This window comes from Chionomys nivalis, chromosome 18, assembly GCF_950005125.1.
Source record: "Chionomys nivalis chromosome 18, mChiNiv1.1, whole genome shotgun sequence".
NCBI lineage: Eukaryota > Metazoa > Chordata > Mammalia > Rodentia > Cricetidae > Chionomys > Chionomys nivalis.
This window is the reverse complement of record NC_080103.1, coordinates 42,797,493-42,817,306: the sequence shown is the minus strand read 5'-3', so window position 1 is coordinate 42,817,306 and position 19,814 is coordinate 42,797,493. Positions and strand designations below refer to the sequence as shown.

At 39.0% G+C, this 19,814-nt stretch overlaps 1 protein-coding gene across 1 annotated transcript in view; it reads left to right on the top strand.

Moving 5' to 3' along the window:
* The window catches only part of Arhgef38 (Rho guanine nucleotide exchange factor 38), a 90,185-nt gene extending 74,844 nt beyond the window's left edge, over positions 1-15,341 (top strand). Inside the window, exons 9-14 of the mRNA XM_057793989.1 lie at positions 842-958; positions 3,591-3,902; positions 5,231-5,374; positions 6,333-6,531; positions 6,651-6,910; positions 14,953-15,341. Of these exons, the coding sequence (XP_057649972.1) occupies positions 842-958; positions 3,591-3,902; positions 5,231-5,374; positions 6,333-6,531; positions 6,651-6,910; positions 14,953-15,138 (1,218 nt within the window). The 3' untranslated portion in view covers positions 15,139-15,341. The remainder of the gene's footprint in view (positions 1-841; positions 959-3,590; positions 3,903-5,230; positions 5,375-6,332; positions 6,532-6,650; positions 6,911-14,952) is intronic.
* Positions 15,342-19,814: the final 4,473 nt, after the last annotated feature.

Sequence of the window (19,814 nt, the reverse complement as noted above, 5' to 3'; positions counted from 1 at the left end):
GGAAAACTGAACAATTACACTTGTTGGAAAAGCTGGCCAAGGGTTTCTTGTAATGGATCTTCCAGAGGACACGGTGTCCTTGAAAACAACTTGACAGCAGCTCTGACTTGAAGGATAGGAAGTTAGCAGTTACATGGAAATCAGTTAATGAGCCCAGAAGTTCTCCTCTTGAGTATCTGGCTTTGGAGCCAAGAGCTTGCACAGTTAGATAAAACATCCTGCCGGCAGAGCATTGACGTGAACAGCACACTGCTTTGGAGACAGGGTTCCATATTCTGGAGGGATGAGGACCATCCATCCCTACAGTCACACCCAGAGTCCACTGCACAATGGGGTTAGCAAATCTCTGTGAAGTCAGCCCCCAGACACGGCTGCAGTGGACACAGCAGTGGGACATGGCAGCCCTGCAGGTATTGCTCAAGGAATGAGCACTGCTGAGGCACATGCACAGATGTTTTCACTGATTGAACCCACAAAAATGTGAGTGCCTTTTTTTCCCCTCAAAGATAAGATTAAATTTACCAATAAAAGCTGCTGATTAAATCAAAAGGGAGTTCTTTTTAAAATACAGAGTCTGAAGAATTGAAGGCTGAGGAATGGTTGAGGGAATTTAAGATGGGCTCCTCCTACTCCAAGAGAGCAGGAACCTTTCAGAAATGATGGGGGGAGGAGAAGGGAATCAAGAGCTGCAAGTAGCCTGACTGGATGGCATCCATGGTAATTATATAGAATGTTTTCTATCTCCCAGGGAAATTTAGCATCGCGATGATGAAGCTCACACCGGGGAGACGTTAATGTGCTGACTTCATTCAAAACTCACCCTTTCCATCATCTGTTTCAGCAGGCCATGCCCTTCCCTCTGCAGAGTGTGGCAGAACTTCGTGAGATCTCATACAAGGATAGAGAGATGAACTGCAGGGAACCCCAAAACCACGATTCCAATCCCTGCCAAGACTTTGTAAGTTACACACACAGACAAATACAAACTAAATGCCAGTTGTTTAAAAGCTGGGTTCTCTCTCTCTCTCTCTCTCTCTCTCTCTCTCTCTCTCTCTCTCTCTCACTCTCTCTCTCACACACACACACACACACATACACACATTGCAGTTAGGTACAAAATATTCACTAAATCAAAGCTAGTCTCAAAATTGGACCTTTTGAGACAGGAGTTTTTAAATAATTACCTATGTTTAGAATGGTACAATTAGTAAGGATTGTACTATAATGGAAATTTAACACAATCTCATACTCTGTTTCTGGGGTAGTCAGTGTCTGAAGAAACAGATATTGAACAATGTTCAGTTTGAGTTTGTGTATGAGATATTAATAATATATTAGTTTGTAAAGCTGTGGATTTTTGGTTTTTGTTTGTTTGTTTAATGTTGATTTGTTTTTGAGGCAGAGTTTCTCTGTGTAATAGCCCTGGATGTCCTGGAATTCACTCTGCTGACTAGGATAGCTTCGAACTCACAGAAACCTTCCTGCCTCTGCATTTGAGTGCTGGGAGTAAAGGTTTGCACCACCAATGCCTCATGAACATACCCAGAAGTTGGTCCCCTGGGCAATTCTAAATCCTGTCAAGTTAACAATCAAAATTTACTATTATCATGTATAAAAAAATAAAAGAAAATTAATGTACTATTTTAAAAGGCCTGGGGGGTGCTTCAATGGATAAAGGTGCTTACTAACAAGCCCAAAGCCTGGTTTGATCCTAAGGATCCACGTGGCAGAAAGAACCAACTTCTACAAGTTGTCTTCGGACCTTTAATTGCGCTCTCTAACAATAAATAATGTTCTCTAGCAGGAACACAAAATAAGTAAAAAAAAAAGTAAGAAGACTAAATATCATACTATCCAAAATAAAGTGATAGAGCATAAGTTACTCAGAAATGGACAGATGGATGTATAGGTAGATTAATAGACAAAGGTTTTTATACCCATGGGTTTATCGGGAAAACATGACTAGGTCTTGGGGTGTTTTTTTCAGGGTTCAGTTATAGGAAGGACATTCTAGAAAACACATTTAGAGTTTGCTCAATTTCAATTCACTAAGTTGATAAGCATTTATCAAAACCGTCTGAGCACATGCTCCGTAGCTTCTCCCTTAGCAAGCATGCTCCACGGTTTGACAGGAAGAAGGAAGAAATTGTTCTGTCTGCCCTGATAAAATAATATTACATCTGCTAAGTTAGAAGACTCACCAGAAAGTGTGGTGGAAAAGTGGCATTTTATTGGGTAGCATTCTGAACTCTTTGAAACAGAAATATTAACTCAAAAGTTTACCCAAAGGCAGAGAAGTTATTCCTATCCAGCCATAAATGATCCTTTTCTACAAATACTGTGTAGCACAAAATTCTAAAATACAACCTGCTTATCTGTTGCAACTACTGTCCCTCTGGCAAATAAAGTTCATATCTATGGGCATTGGACATACATTACAATCAGAATCATCAAATTAGCAAACTGTGGCTCCCAGGCAAGTAATAAACACAGTGACTTATTCCAGATACAGTAAATGCATCTGTTGCCTAGTCAGGGGCTCATTAAGTGGTGGGCTAGTATCTATTGATTACTTCATAAACTAAAAATCAAATCTAATTTGTGTTGGTTATCGCTGGTGCCACTAACAGATGAGGTTTCCTCTTTCAGATTTCCCGTGAGTTCAGAGTTAGTAGAAACATCTACATTAATTAATACAGGCTGTTGCTTCGATTTCCTGGAATATCTTTGAGGTCACAAATGATAAAACTACTTCCAGATTCCTATAACATGTGTGATAAGGTGTAAGGCAGGGTGGTCATCAGACATGGGATAAAATTGCAATTCAGAACACAGGGGAAAACATAAGAAGAGAAGAAATAAATCTAGGATTCTTGAGTGCTGACATGCGGTTGGGCACTAATGCAATAAGGTTTTTCTTTAATGTCTCAGAGCTGAAAATACAGCCATTTCAGAAACCAAGTCAGCTGCCCTCAAGCCTTAGGTGTATTTAAGTGTTTAGCTCTGGTCATTTCTGTCACAGGCATAAGATATACATTTAAAGAACCAATGCTTGCTTGGGGAATGCAATTCCATCCAAAAACAAACCTAGAGATAAAAAAAAAAAACTCAGAACTGGTGCGAAGGGGTGTAAGAGTCTCTCCTCAGAATGCTTGTGCCCATTTTGCTGACAGCAAGAGGTGAAGTGGTGAGTTGGTCAATCGTAGCCATACACTGATGTCAGCTCCTCCCAACCTTGACGCAGCTTGATAACCCTCAGCTTGGCTCTGGAGTTAGAAGGGAGCAAGAGGGAGGGTCCAGAAGGAGGCATCCGAGGCACAGCTGTAGGCAGAAGAGTTGCGATCCGTATGAGCAGACTTTCTCTTCTTGCTCATCTTCAGGTTCAATGTTGCTACTTTAAGCATGAATAAAAAAGCTTAGGCAGAGCCCCCCCCCCATGAGATTCTCTTTGCAAATGACTGGGTGTTGTCCTGTCCCTTTGAGCTTCAGAAGAGAGAAGGAGATAGGCCTACTGAGAGCATCATTGGTTATAGAGTGAGCCATTCTTCTCTTGGTAATGTGCCTGTATTTTACGTATTTTTCTTTTGCAGGTAGCTCGCTCTCAGAGACTCATCTTGAGCCCCCTGTCAGCCTTGCTGTCCTTATTCCCAGGGCCTCAGAAGCTCATCCAAAAGCGCTATGACAAGCTACTAGACTGCAATAGCTCCCTGCCGCGGTCAGCAGCGGACGAATCAGACTTGGCCAAAAGAGAGTATGAGGCCCTCAATGCCCAGCTTGTAGAAGAGCTCTATGCGTTCAACCAGGCCGCCAGGAAGATCCTGTTGAACTGCCTGTGTAGCTTCATCACCCTCCTCCGGGACTTGATGCTGGTGGCTCTGCAGGCTTATTCCACAGTCAAGCCGGTGAGCAGAGCGCTACCCCTTGGCCACCTCAATTTCACTCCTCCTTCAGAGTGTATACGTGTGGCCCTTGTGTGTTGTTGTTTAAGTATAAATTCATTTAGATGTCCTTCTGCATTTTGAATCGTATAGTTTTAAAGAGTATGTCTGTCGGCGTGTCGTCATGTCCCACCATGATGATAGCAGACTAAGCGTCTGAACTGTAAGCCAGCCCAAAACTGGTTTCCTTTCTAAGAGTTGCCATTATCACAGTGTCTCTTCACAGCAATAGAAATCCTAACTAAGACAAAAGCTAGCCATCAAGAAGAGTTTCCTTGTCAGTTCAAGATTTATGTCTTTGTGTCCTGCAACCAAAGTGCATGATACCTTGAGTAATACAGCCTTGCCATCTCCCTGTGGAGGAACACAGAAGAGTGGCAACAGCCTGTATTGTCCTGGGTGCCTCTGGGGTCTCTCTGCCCAAGAACTCAAAGGGAGGAGTCCACACCTGGCTCTGAGATTTTTATTTTGTGACTCATGTCTTCTGGGAGCAGCATCATTCACTGATATGAGAGATACTATGGTTTAAACTCATTTAAAAGAAACTGTATTTTCAATTCACTTACAAACTAGTGGGCTTAATAAGGTTTCTTCATATACCCTTAGTTTTAGTTAACACACCCTCATCCCCTACACACCTACCATCCTATTCCTGCTAAAACCTTTAGATCCCAATATTCTCCCCTGTGCCCAAATCACATATGTTCTATGTCCTATTATATTTTTATGTAGTTTGAAAGAGCATAGGCGCCAAATCGTTTCTGCATTGTGTTTAAGCCTTTTTCTGGCCTGCTCGACCTCTTCTGCCTGGGCCCCCGGGTAACTCCCTCTCTACTTTCATTTCACATATACTCTACTGTTCCCATCGGTATACGCACCTCCCAAACAACTGCCCATTCCTAGCTTCCAGCTTCCATGCTTGCTAAACATACAAGACAAACACATGTACATGCCTAAACATGCTTCTTATTGTAGCCTCATTCCCTGCATACTCCCGCTGTCCCACCTGGGAGGCTGCTAACTCCACATCTTCTGAACTCTACTCCTGGGTCTTTCTTGCCCCTTTTGTATTTTGTTCTCCTACGGAGTCTTGAAACTTAAGAAGGAAAAGTATCCATGCCGTGTTGTGTGGCTTCAGAAATACCAGATCGCCCATTTTTATAGAAGCTCTCAAGTTGCCTAGATTTTTCCTCTGTGGCACTGTCTTCCATGCCCGCTGTCACCACGACCCTGGCAGAGTCAAGGCTCAGTGTGATCGCGTGTCTGAAAACGCCGCACTGTTTCTCCTACAGGTACCCCTGCCGGTCTTGAGCATCTCTGAGATTCAAAATCGAGTGCTAGAAGAGGTTCAAAACCTGAGTTTTGTAAAGGACAACAGTGCCACCTTCATTGAGAGGAAACTTAGCTTTGAAAAGAAGAAGACTGCTCAGACTCTGGTGAGTTGAGCCTTGTCTGTGACAGTGCCGACAGCATCTCTTTGCCTCCAAATCGTAGCGGATTGCTTCCCATACCAATCGCTTCATCCAAATAATGTGTCCTTTGCTAGTTAAGTTTTATTCCCTGTTTCTATCTCTTCTATGATAAACTCCATAAGAGTGTGATGTTTGTTTCTGTTTCACTCATGATAATTCCTTAACATGCTGAAACACGTGCTGGATGCACGGTGGACACTCTATTGACCGGGATTTTAAAGAGAGAAATCACCCATTGTAGCCCCTCGTTTTTAGTTTCCAGTCCCCAGAGATATGGTTGTTTTCTCAAGCTCTCTAGTGCCAGAGTTTGGAAAGTGTCTTTTTGCAACTCCTGCCTTGTTTACCTAAGGGGAAAAAAAGATGCACATAGGCAATTTACTGAATTAAAATTAAAAAGTATTTACTATGCAAGAATGTAAATACAAAATAGCAAACTATCAACAGTCAGGAATCATTAGAACCTCTGCCTTCTTTAAACCTGTTTTATAATTTACAATTTTATTTACTTTTCCTGTGTGTGTAGTGTGTGTGTGTATGTATATTGCACAAACACAAATACACAGAGGAATACATTTGGAGGTCCCCATTATGGGAATGGGTTCTCTCCTTCCACTGTGTGGGTTCTGATAATGGAACCCAGCTCATGAGACTTCGGGAGGGCTGCTTTTATGCTCTGAGCCACCTTGCCAGCCCCAGAGCCTCTGCGTTCTTAGCCCTGGTTGTATTTTCTTTCTTTTCTACAACACTGCCCTCATGTGCCTACTTGAGATTTTTTAACCGAAAATTCAGCTGACACGAGCATCTGCCTTTTAATAAATCCAGATTGGCATATAACTTATATTGAGAAATAATCTTCCAGAAGAAAACTCAATGATGATTTCACTGTATGTTCACCTGAATCAGAACGTCTTCCTTTTCCCAGCCAGAAGTGCCACATCAAACTGACGATCACCGCTCCAAACTTCTGTCCACATATGGAGCAGAGGAACTCTATCGAGCTAAACGCAAGTGCAATGCCACCCAGGAGCACGACATCAATCTTCTAGAAGGAGAGTTGGTAGCTGTCCTGGAACAGAAGGATCCCCTGGGGAGTACAAGCAGGTGGTTTGTTGACACAGGATGTAAGTTTCTTTTCCTACAGACCTACTACTGCTCTTCAGGTTGAGATTTTCCCAGGGGTTTCTGCGTGTTCAGGGAAGGTCAACGTGTAACCCTGGTGCTTTCTTTTTCCTTCTGCCAGTTGTGAAAGGCTACGTGTATTCCTCCTTCCTAAAGCCCTACAACCCAGCAAAGGAGCAGAAGGCGGATGGTGAGAACAGATTCTGTGATGACGATTTCGAGAACCTCAGCCTCTTTGTGTCTTGCCGGCCAGCTAGTGACAGTATCACGGGTACTCCGGAAGGCAGCATAAGCGACAGCAGTTCGTCTCTTAGTGGCACTTGTGGGAAGTTTGAAACAAACGGTGCTGATGTTGATCACTTTCAAGAGGTAGATGAACAGGTAAGACTTTTAAACCTCGAGGTAAAAAATACTTGGCCACTCAAATCAAAGAATCTCTAACCACTCACGGTGATCTGAAAATCTTACTGGGAAACTACCAGCTTGGACATTGAAAACACCTACACCTATTAGCACATACCATCTGTGGATTGTTGAACAAAGAATTTAATTATCTAAACCTGTTTCCTCAAAACCGAACAAAAAACAATCCCTTTGCTGCAGAGTTGGTATTTTGAGTAGGGTTGTGACACGCATGCTCAACTCTTGACACAGACTAGAGATCCAACAAACCTTAGCAGCCACTACTCCACTGCTAAGTCTTCAGGGTGGCCAGGAATTTCTTTTCTAATGCTCCACCATTGGAGAGAGGCAGCTGAGCTGTGGTCATCAATATCAGATAGGAACTTGTCTCTGAAGCCTCTACAACAGTGGTTCTCAATGTGTGGGTTGCTACCCCTTTGGGGTTAGGGGTGATTAAGAACTTCAGAAAACACTGACATTTATATTACAAGTCATAATAGTAGCCAAATTACAGTTATAAAGTAGTATTGAACATAATTGCTTGCTTGGAGGTCACTACACCATGAGAAACTGTATTAAAGGGTCTCAGCTCCAGGAAGGTTGAGACTACTGTTCTAGAGGCAATACCTTCATTAAGATGAGTAGAACTTAGACACTTCACCTCTTTTTAATACCACCTGCTAGGCACGAAAGCTTTCTAACTTGCCTTTCTCTCGTTGCGCCAATGCAAAAACTACTGCTACAGCACCTTCAAAAATTGGTAAGCTAATTATAATGTAAGGTTCATTTTTGCTACCTCATAAAGTTTTGGTATATTCAACTATTAATCTCCAAGTAATAACCAACTAATTTTCTGCCTTTTTAACTTAGTAATTTCCATTAGCCTAAATTTCTTTTCCACAGGGGTAATACATTTCATTTTCAGAAAGTGAAACTGGAACAGTATCCATAAATTAAATGTAATGTCTTTATTCACTTCCCCCTTAGTGATACTCTCCAAAGACAGCATCCCGTGTGTGTCTTTCAGATATATTTTATGCATACATAAATGTATATACAAATAAAACATATCATATGTGTTACTTTTTTTACACTTAAACACAACTCTGCCTTTATAATGAATTTATTCCTTAAAACAATTCTCTGAAGAGTCTTTAAAAGAAATTTGTTTTTTGAGGCAGCATCTCATGATACATCCCAGGCCACCCTTTCACTTCCGTCTCCTGAGTGGTTGAACTGTGACATAGGCTCTTATTCCATTTTATAAAATAAGTCATACGTGACTACTAACCCAGTAAAAGATATCCAAAATGTTTTGTTTTTAAAAAAACATAAAGAAATAATTCCAGGAACACTCTTTGTTTCTTTCTGTATGCTTATTAATCACTCTGTTTTCTAGTCAAATATTTGCCTACTTTTTTTCTAACCTTAAAATTCCTTTATTATCCTTTCCCTGTCCGTCTCACTAACACAAACCTAAATTCTTCTGATTTCCTAATTATGAGAGAGATTTCTTTGTAAATTCTGCAAATCTCCCTTCCAAGCCATGATGGACTCTTAATTTACCTGATATTCAAGGCATGTTCTCATTACTCCATGTTGTAGCTCCAAAGCACACGATTTTAGTCATTTGCATCAGCTTACTTACAGCTTCCGAAAGACACACTATAATGTTAACTCATTTGTGGGTTTTTTTTTTAATTCAGTGAAATCTGTATACCTGATTGAATATTCCCATAGTCTACCTTACTTACCTCAACAGCTTCGACAGAATCTGAGTTTGGAATGGTATCTCTGGTGGCTTGAATAAGAATAGCTCACGCAGCTCAAACATTTGAATGCTTGTTCCCAGGTAACGAAACTATTTGAGAAGGAGGAGAAGGATTAGGAGGTGTGTCCTGTTTGGAGGAAGTCTGTTGTTGTGGAGGGCTTTGAGAGTCAAAGGCCCACACCATGCCCAGGTTTCCACACCCCCTCCCTCTCTGTCTCTCTTTCTCCCTCTCTCCTTCCTCCCCCCCCCCCCCCCCCCGCCTGCTACATGAGGATCAGGATATAAAGCTCTCAGCTACTGATCCTTCACCAGTCCTGTCTGCTGCCTGCCATGGCGATCATTGACTCACATTCTAAAACTGTAAGCAAGCACTAAATTCAATGCTTCCTTTTTTGAGTTGCTTTGGTTATGGTGTCTACTCACAGCAATAGAATAGTAATTAAGACAGCATCCTGAAGCTAGAATGATACTTATTTTAACTCTAGCCTAACTTTACTAGGATTTGGGGTTAAACATGATTTAGGTTTTTTTCAGCTGGAAGATCACAGTATAAAACTGGCTCCCACTAGCGGCTACAACAAAACAATCTTCCTCAAGTGATCCTACCAGTACAAATCAGGTAAATTAGATGCTAAATGTTTTCTTTAATGAAGGGGGAGTAGAGCAGGGAATCAAAATGGAAAATATGTTAGAGGCTCATCTTGCTTATTCTGTTTCCTTTGAGTTTGGAAACCAGTTTAACATAGATAACTGGCATTGGATAAATAGTAGCATTATTACTAATAAAATTGAACCAGAAAGCCCATCTTGGATCTGTGGTCTCCTGGGATCTGATAACTTCATTCAGATTAAGGTGATTTCATTCAAATTGAAGGTCTCTCCACTGCAAGCACAGAGTATGTCCCAGATCAACTACTGCAAAGAGAAGCGACCCCTGTGGGGAGCCCGAGCAAAAGGAAAGAGTAAAGAAGAGTCAGGAAGGAATACTTCCTTTCATTCTTTAGCTCTGACAGCAGACACATAGAGGCTGGTTGTTTTCAGACTCCTAGTGCAGCTGCTCTTCATTCCTGGGAATAAGGAGAAAGGATTACATCTTCATGCTTGCCACAGTCTGGTGTTTCCACTGCATCCGCTCTCAGGCTGCGTGTGAACACTTAGCCCCTTATATTTATAGGTGTCACAGAGAACAATGCAGCATAGAGGTCCACATAAGTGACTGAAAGTGGTAGCAAATTGGATCTTTGTCAAATCTTATATACGATAGACACCAAAAGCAATTTTCTGCGTTACTATTTAAACTTAAAAATCAGGAAAATCAACTGGAACTTGTACCACTTAACTGGGTGGTGTTTGGTGCCACTATTCCTTGCTCTGCTCTTTCCTACAGGGCGATACCTTTTATTATCCTCCAGACATGCAGAAGCATATACTACGGAGTTTTAGGCTGTACTGGAGTCTTCTTGATGATTCAAGTGATCCCTGACTAGGAGGAAGGGCTTCTACCTGACTTTAAGGGGGCATCTCTGAGGCTTTGAGAATCCTGAGATATAGACAGCTGAAGACTGGCTTACATAATGAATCTTTTCCTGTCCCACCAGCCAGCTCACAAGTAATGGCATGGAGACATTTTATTAATTATGAAAGCTCGGCCCATAGCTTGGGCTTTTTCCTAACTAGCTCTTACAACTTAAAAGGAACCCAGCTATATTAATCTATGTTCTATCACAGGGTATTACCTCTCTTCTACTTTGTATCTCCTGTTTCCTCTCCATATCTCCTGGTGATTCTGCCTTTCTTGTTCCCAGAGTCCTCTCTTCTTGCCTCGCTCTTGACCATTCAGCTGTTTATTAAACCAATCATAGTGAATACATCTTCACACACTACAAATATTCCACAAGTTCATTCTGTATCTTCTCTGTGATTTCCATAGTTGATCTAAGCCTTTAACCTGGACCTTGGGGCATAAGAAGTTGGTGAATGGCTTTCAAGGACATCTACTTTTCTATTGCTGTGATAAGACATCATGATCAAGGCAACTTATGGAAGAAAGAGTTTATTTGCAGCTTACAGTTTCAGAAGGTTAGAGTCCGTGACTATCATAACTGGCATGGGCTTTTGTGACACACCTCCTCCAACCAGGCCACATCCCTAGTCCTTCCCAAACAACTCTAAATGGGCACCTAGTATTCAAACATATGAGCTTATAGGGACCACTCACATTACTGCAAAGGACTTCCTCAATTATCTTGAAAATGTGCTTCTTGGCATGTGATCTTTTTCTATGGAGCACATTTTTAGACAAGTTTGTTGTTTTCTCATTCTTGTGAGCTGGTCTTTGACTTTGTATTTTATAACTACTTATGATAGTGATATTGAATATGCTATTTTTTTGGAAAGTTTATCAACTGTGTGGCAGATTGATCTTAAGGTATTTAAGTAATCCATTAGAATATAGATTAAGGGAATATTTAATATGGAAATGTTTTACAATATTTTGAAGACCAAAGGTTGTCAAAATATCCAATTCCACATTTATTGCCATTTCAGGAAGAGAGGGAGGGAGGACAGGATGGAGAGAGAAAGGGAATAAAGATGTTTATAGCACTTAAGTGGCTGTTTTTTCTTTGTTTACTTTTGAAACTTTTCTCCATCAGAACTATTTGTTTACACTGAAGATAACAGTACCTCCAAGCATTCCTGTGACCTACCTTTGTCCTCTCAGTTATCACCTTTTATGACAGTAGCTTCAAATTCTCCCAAGTCCTATATATGACCATTCTAATGTCCCCAAAGTGAGAATATCTTAGTGAAAGCCACACTCAGGCACTCAGGTGTGTTTTAGGCTCTAGGAAGCACTCTTTCCTGAACCCCCAGGTTTAAATCCATATTAAAATATTTTTATTAAACCCTAGATTACTTCATAAAATCCTACTTGTTAATAAAAATATATAATCATTGAATGAAGAAAATAAAAGCTGGCTTCTAGCAGGTAAGGGAAAGAATGATATGTTTCAAGCAGTATAATTATTTTGGCTTTGGAATTAATACAGGAAATGCTGCTGTAAAAGTTTTTTAGTTTGGGAAAGGAAAATTAAAATGTTATGAATTTTATTGTTTGTAATTGGAAAATTGGGATAAAATCAATAAAAACGAGATTGCACAATGCAGGGAAGTTAAGAAATAAAAATTAAATGCACAAAAATGTAGTGTAAGAGGCTGCTGAGGCGGCAATGGTGCCACAGGGAACAGTATGATGTTTATGGATAATAATCACGGTGAGAGTCTAGGTGATCTTAAATCAAATGCTGTGGAGAGCTGATCTGTATTGCCAGGTTATCATATTTAAAATGAAATGCAGCAAAGGAACAAACAGCAAAACATTTTATAAATAACAAGGAAAAAAGAAATACTTGACTATGAACCATATTAATAACATTTTAATGAATGTTTATGGGCAAAAACATATACGTATTTAAAGTTAGAGAGTGTGAACTGAGATTTGAAAATAAGAAATCACTCTGCTCTTAAATTCATGACAAGTTGACAACCTCTAATTTTTCATCTAAAACACACACACATACATACACACACACACACACAAATAATTAGAAGACCAGAGACACTCTCTCTTTCAAAGCAGACTTAGGCCCATTTTGAGCACATAAAGTAACCTTTATTTAGCATGATATGTAAGAACTAGAAACTGCCAATTTAAAATAAATTTGAACCATGATAATTTAAAAGTGTTACACAATTTTGTATTTTAAATTTCTGATTTCGTGAGAATTTATATTTGCTTAAATTATATATTTTAAGTCAGGTATGGTGGCACACACTTTTAATTCCAACACTCTAGAGGCAGAGGTAGACAGATCTCTATGAATTCAAGGTGAGTCTGATCTACATAGTGAGGTCTAGGCAAGCCGATGACTGCACAGTGAGACTCTGTCTCAAGAAAAAAAAAACACAACAAAATACATATTATAATAATAAATATATCTAATCAAATTTTATTTTCCCTTTGAGGAAATCTGTTCCAAAGTGAAAGACTACACAGTGTTGAGGAATGGGACAGTAACTAATCTATCCTTCTGAAAAATCCATGCCTGAGCTAAAGAAGCGTATTTATTATTGATTCAAATTGCAAAGATGATCACACTGCTGATTCCAGCTCCTATAGATCACTCCGGCACTATAATTTAGCACATCACACTCCTGGACGCTTTTGCAAACCAAATTAACCACACTAATCTTATGGACCTATTCAATATTGTCCTTTTCAAAACTGCAGAGCAGTAGGGACAGAGGACAGACCACAGACCCTTTCTCCAAAAAATACACTGTTCTTTTCTTTCTTAGAACTGGAGTTTGATTCCTAAAACCCTAAAAGAAATTGATCAAACACAGGACTGGGAGTTAGAAAACATGGGTCCTAGCAGCACTGGGTAGCCTTGTGAGTAAGACTGTTTCTAAGTCTTAACTGAGAGGGTTGTTGAGGATGCGGCTCATGTGACATAAACTGTTACACACTCAGTAAAAGGTATTTATCGCTGCTGAAATTTCATTAAGAATTTATAGCTCCTCTATTCTGTTTCTTCTTTACTTCCATACAGCGTTATCCATTTCCAGTGATCTATCCTCATGCACATACCACAATCTCTTTATGATATCCAGACCTTTTAGGTCAACTAAAGGTCACACAGCATATGTGACCAGTTGAGAGGCACACCTTGGGCCATTCAAATTGCGATTAACAAAATGCGTATACTGGCTTACCAACAACAAAATCCTCACGATTGTAGAGACCCGAAATCAGATATTAAGGCACTATTTTTGGTCTGATGAAATCAACTTTTTAGTTCATGGATAGTACATTTTGGCTAGATCTTCACTTAGAAGGGATGACTGTACTTTAGAATTGGTGGGGGAGCCCCTTCTGACCCTAGCAATATGGTTCCTTTCCTTGAATTCTGCCTCAGGCTCCTTGTTAAGGTAACAGTTAATGGCATCAGGATTTTATTGAGGTAAGTGATTTATTAAGACTTATGTAACCACAGTCTAATCTTGGCTCTCTCACTACACTCTCCATCTCTTTTCTAGTTCAGTGACATCAATTTTCACAGCCCTCAATTTTCCATCCTTTTTTTTCTATCACCTTTTTCCATGTATCCACCTTTGTGGGTATGACATACTAACCTCCTATATTAATGTGTCCCTTATGAAAGACCACTTGCTTCAAGATGCACCCCAGCATTTATGTGTAGTTTATCGTTGGTGACGGTGGCACTGTGGTTTTGTTGTTTTCTTTTGTAAAGATTCATTATTGCTTTAGCTGAGTTGTAAGGTTCTGACAAAAATTTTTTTACAAAGTTTGATTAAATAAATATACAAATGTGTTAGTTAATTGCTTAATTTTCTACCATAAGGAAACATTTCTATTAGCAGCCTTATGATGTTACTAGAAGATGACTTTTTTAACACTGATCAGAGGTCCAGTTTACCTAGTAACTGTGAAGTATTTTTCAGAGAAATATAATTTGAGACATACATTATTCAACTAATTTTATACATATGTGTCTCTGTGTTGGAATGCGTTATGTGTGAGAGCAACTACCCTCCAAGTTAGAAGAGGGCACTGGACACCCTCGAACTGGAATTTCGGCAACTGGTTGTGAAACTCCCAAGTGGGTGCTTCGACCTAAATTGGGTCCTCTGCAAAAGTTCATGTACTCTTAACCACCGAGTCATCTTCCAGCTGCAATTTTACATTAAAAAAAAACTTAATGTGAATACTTTCTATATTGCTGTTTTAATGACTACAGTTTTATTTCCTATGGGGGTCTATAATTTATCTTCTCTCACTCTTCAACACATTTCCACATCACTCCAATTTCTCACTCCACACACAGAAATGTTGTGCAGAAATGATCTGTCCGTGTTTTCATCTGCAGAAAGAGATTGAGCGATTGATTCAAAGAGTTAACAACGAGAAAGCATTTTATAGAAACTGCCGAATTGCCTCAATCATGCTCAGGCTAAAATCCTTCCAATTAGGAAGAGTGCCTATTTCCTTTCTTATGTGCCGCAGATTTGATAGTCATATCCTACCAAATCCATCAGGAAGTCCTGGACTGTGTGACTGTCAAAAACTAGGAGCCCCTTATCATCACTTCTGAAAGGGTAGAAACCTGGTAAGTTTCTCCGAAATTCTAGGTTCTGTTCCAACAATGTCTTTTTTTTTCTTGTCTAGATTTTCTATGCAGTCCATGCTTTCCAAGCACGAAGTGACTATGAACTCAGCCTCCAGGAGTACCAGAGAGTCCACATACTGAGGTTCTGTGACCTAAGTGGGAACAAAGAGTGGTGGTTAGCTGAAGCCCAAGGACAGAAAGGCTACGTGCCAGCTAACTACCTAGGGAAGATGACATATGCTTAAGAAAATAAGCATAAAATGACATCATTTCCTGACTACCTCATGAAACAGACACTGAAACTTCAGACCAGAAACAGTTCATCATGTTTTAAGGAAAATCTTGCTTCCTAATAAGATGTTGTTGATGTATAAAAAAAATAGTTGTTGATAGAGGGATTACCAACAGAAACATCAGAGAGTAAACAGTCTAGACTCCAACTACATATGTAAAGATCTTTCTAAAAGATATATTTTGTTTATCAACACCAAGGAGTGAAAGAATAAGGTTTTCACTTTATTGTAATATTTTCTTACTGTACTTTGCCATAAACATATTTTTTACATCTTATTTGTACATACATGCTATATACATATAATATTTATTTTGCATCTTATACATGATGAGTATAATCCAGATTATACATATCTGTATAAATCACAGCATAATTACACATAAAAATAATTAACAGCTAATTAGAAGTCTTTCCACTTTTAATGCATTTTTAATCAAAAGGGAAACAAAATATTGATAATATCCAAAACTTACTAAAAGTATACTACATGGTAGACATTGCTTTAGATTATTTATATAGAATAATTTAATGCAACGTAAAGACTCAGCATTGCTTGCAATGGTAGAGGTGCATCAAACACAGGCAGCATGGTTTCAAGGTCCATGTTCCTAATGATTACATCATACACTCTTTGAATGCAAATCAGCGCTGTAAATAATGAACCTGGAGGAAATCATTCTCAGATCCACATTTCAATATTTAACAGCTTTTCAAAATGAAGAGCTTCCAAAGACTTCCATACAAGCCTGGGAGAGAAAAATGAAGTATCCAGACTTATTATTTGTACTTTTATTGTTGTGTTTAAGCATGTTTGAAATTGTCTTAAAGCTGCTGTATATGATTACTGATGAAACTTTCATGAGGAAATGTTTTCTTGAATGATTTGGAGATGCATGGGGAATGTGCATTCCACTTCAGAGACAAAATGTAAATGCTTTAGTGGCCAGTTTGTGCTCACACAAGGCACTGAGGGTTGGACTAGCTATAACCCCTTGCTCAGGGCATTGTGCTTTAACTTGGGTACCGCTCAGAGAACTGGCCTCCAAAATTTCAGGCTTATTCATTCAGTCAAGACATATGATTGGATGAAAATAGATAAAGTGGAAGAGACACAGAGATGACATGAGCCAGGGAGAGTGTTCAGAAGTAGAGAGGAAAACAAACATAATTGGATGAAACAACTCTAGAGAGGAAGTTTTATGAAGACCCAAATGTCTGGCATGCATCTACTTGGTCAGCATTACTAAATACCTGCTGTTTCCCAGGCATTCTGGTCGATTTGAAGGTTTTAGCACAGTTCAAATCAATGCAGTGCCTTGCCATGCGAAGTTTACAGTCCAAAGAGGACAGACCTATTTCTAGAACTAACACCGTGATGAGCACTAGCAATAAACAGTGTGTTTAGAGGGTCATGTAATAGTGATCTTCGTAATTTCGATTGTAGTGGTTACTCATAATTAATGTAGATTTTAATTGCCCATAAAATTCCTAATGACACATTTTAAGATTTCTTACTTTGAGAGATTAGATCCATTCGATGTACATATATCACTTTGCATTTATTACTGCAATATCTAGGACAAAATAAAGATTTCTACTGGATCTGACTGAATGTTATACCCTCTTCCCTTATATGAAGGAAAGTTTGTACTACTACTGAATTCTTGAAAACAGATTTATAAAATTTTCCTAACATGGCTTTTGCACAAACTGCTTTCTTTAAGTAGGATAACAAAAGATTTCTAAAAGATATTAGAGACTTTAAAATTTTCTTTTAATTGCCCTTGAATTCATCTTTAAGATACAAATTCATTTGCCTAAGGTTAAAAAAAAGAAATTGGAAGTTGCTACATAAGGATATTATGGCAATGTTCAAAGAGGCATAATTTACACACTGCAGCGTGTACCTGCACACCAGTACGTAGCAGTGAGCTTCAGTGTTTCACACAAAAAATAATTATATCAATAACACAAATTATATCAATAGCACAGATTTCTGGCTGAAATAAGTGATTACATGAAGGGGCAACTTTGTCTACTGGTGTGGGCCTAGGCATGATGCATCCCGTCTGACTGTTGAAAAAAATCCACACCAGGACAATCAATACTTCAGTTAGCTCCAGAGAAAGAACCGTTATGAAGCCAGTGATTGCAACCTTCCTATCATGATGAGCACGTTACTACAAATGAGCTCTGAAAAACTACATAACACCTTCATTTTCTACTTACTTTACTTAAAATCAATAGACATGGACATAGAAGGACCTCCCACACCAATAAATTATAATTTTAAAATTATGCATTCTTCAAGTTTTCAAGATAGCTTATAGGATGTTTATATTTAAGCGGGGTAAAAGATGAAACCATTGGTTGCATCAGTATAATTGCAACTAGGCAAGCTAATGCATTTTGTTATATTACTCTTTAAATTAATATTGTACAGAAGGGGATCCTCTGAAGTGGGCGATTAATTTCGCCAAGATGAAGAGGAAGCTTTTGTAGCTATTTTTGTTTTTAAAATAAATAAAAATATATGCATCTTATTTACATTTCATTTTGAAATGCACATGTTCAAAACTACTACTATATGGAATAAAGTATAGTGAGTATAAAATACACATCTGGTAATCTAAAATTGTCATTCATGTGGAATCATGAAGAAGTCACACAGCTACTACTGGAACATTCTTTATATTTCAGAAAAATAGTTTGAATTTGAAAGGTAGGTAGAGCAATGTGTGACAGATGTTTAACATTCAATCCTTCCAAAATATAATTCAGATTTTGTGTAATTGCTTTTTAAATGCCTAATGCTATTTGGAATGAACATAGTTTGGGTGATTTACAAAAATGAGTGTTTCAACTACTGAATCATGGAATTAAAAATTCTTGGATTTTCTCGGTCACTTCTTAGATTTTTTTCTATCATGTTAACCTCACACAGCTATATGAAAAGAGAAAATCTTAAGATATGAAACCCTCTAAGTCATTTGCAGTAACTTCCTAATATATTAGGAAGTATAGCTTCCTATTCTACCCACTGCATTGCTAACTAGTGACCTCACATTCAACATTCAGACCTCACAAAACTCAGGCTGAACAAACTTAGACATTTACATCGTGGTCACGAAGATGTGACTACAGTTCACTGGCTAGACATTCTGTAGGAAAAGATCCTGTTTAAAGGATGCAACTCTAATGTCTAATTTTGTGGCTACTTCCCTCTCTATATACACACAGATATAAAAACTCATCGCTAACTTTTATGTGATCTACAACGCTACCTTTCCTCAGGGCTCCTGGAGCTCAAGCTGAGATGTCTTAGGCATTACTGTTAGAGGCAGGTAAATCTGAGTGTTTTGAAAAGTAACTCAGCACTTTAGAAAAGACTAGAATTGAGATACTCTTGCTCATAAATCCTGAGACTATAGTTTTACTAAATAAGTTTTGTTTTGCTTAAACCTCTACTATGGCATCTGAATGTATCCATCACCTTTTTAACTTCTTGTGATATTTATGATGATTGTACTGATGAAATTTCAGTTTGTTATTAAGTGATGTTTCCTGTGAAACCCGTGATCATAACAATTTATAGTTTGTAACTAATAAAACTACTACCACACCCTTGTTAAGAACTGGAACCAACTTTTAAATACAGATGTGCTTTGATTTATAGTGGAGTGACATCCTGATACACTCACCATGGGTTTAAAATACCCTGACTTACTGACAAATCATGGGAGTTCTGCAAGTCATCACCACATGGAGAGTACCAGTTGCTTGCTGGCATGATTACATGAGGTACTCCAAGCTACAATCTGCTCAGAAATGGAAGAGTATTATACAGTATATGACTAGCCCAGGAAGATAATTAGAAATGCAGATTCTAATAAATGTATATCACTTTTGCGCTACTGAAAGAAACAAAGCATTATAAACCAGGGGCCATTTGTATTAGTGTCTTCCATTTTATCTCATCTGAATTGTCTTATAAAGTAGGAAACTTGAGCAGGTTGGGTGGTGGTGGCACACGCCTTTTAATTCCAGCACTCAAGAGGCAGAGACCAGTCTGGTCTATAAAGTGAGTTTCAAGTTTCACCGAGAAACCCCGTCTCAAAAAGTAAGCCAACAAACAAAATCAGCAAAGAAATGAACACAAAAGGGTTCAAGTCATTTCATCTTATGACTATTATTCTTTTGGTGCCATTTCTTTAAGTCACTAAATTCTACAGTCAGTCTCACAAAGTACAACATGAAGAACATAAAAAGGACACTGCCCGAAAGGCAGTTTGCATCAATCCTAAAAACTTGTAAGAACATTGCTGTTGTGGTTTGAATGTGCAATGCTCCCCCATCAGCTCATGTATTTGATCATTCTATTGCTACCTGGAGATGCTTTTGGGAAAGTTATGGGATCTATAGGAAGTTGAGATTCCCAGGAGGAAACAAATCACTGGGGGAGGGGCCTTGAGGTTTTGTAGACTCACTCTACTTCCTGTTCCTGTTTCCTGTCCGCCCAGACAACCTGATCAACTGGCCTCATGCTTCTGTGCCATGCCTTCAGCATCATAATGGACTCTACCTACTGGAGACTGAGCCAAAATAAGCCCTTTCTCTCTTAAGTTG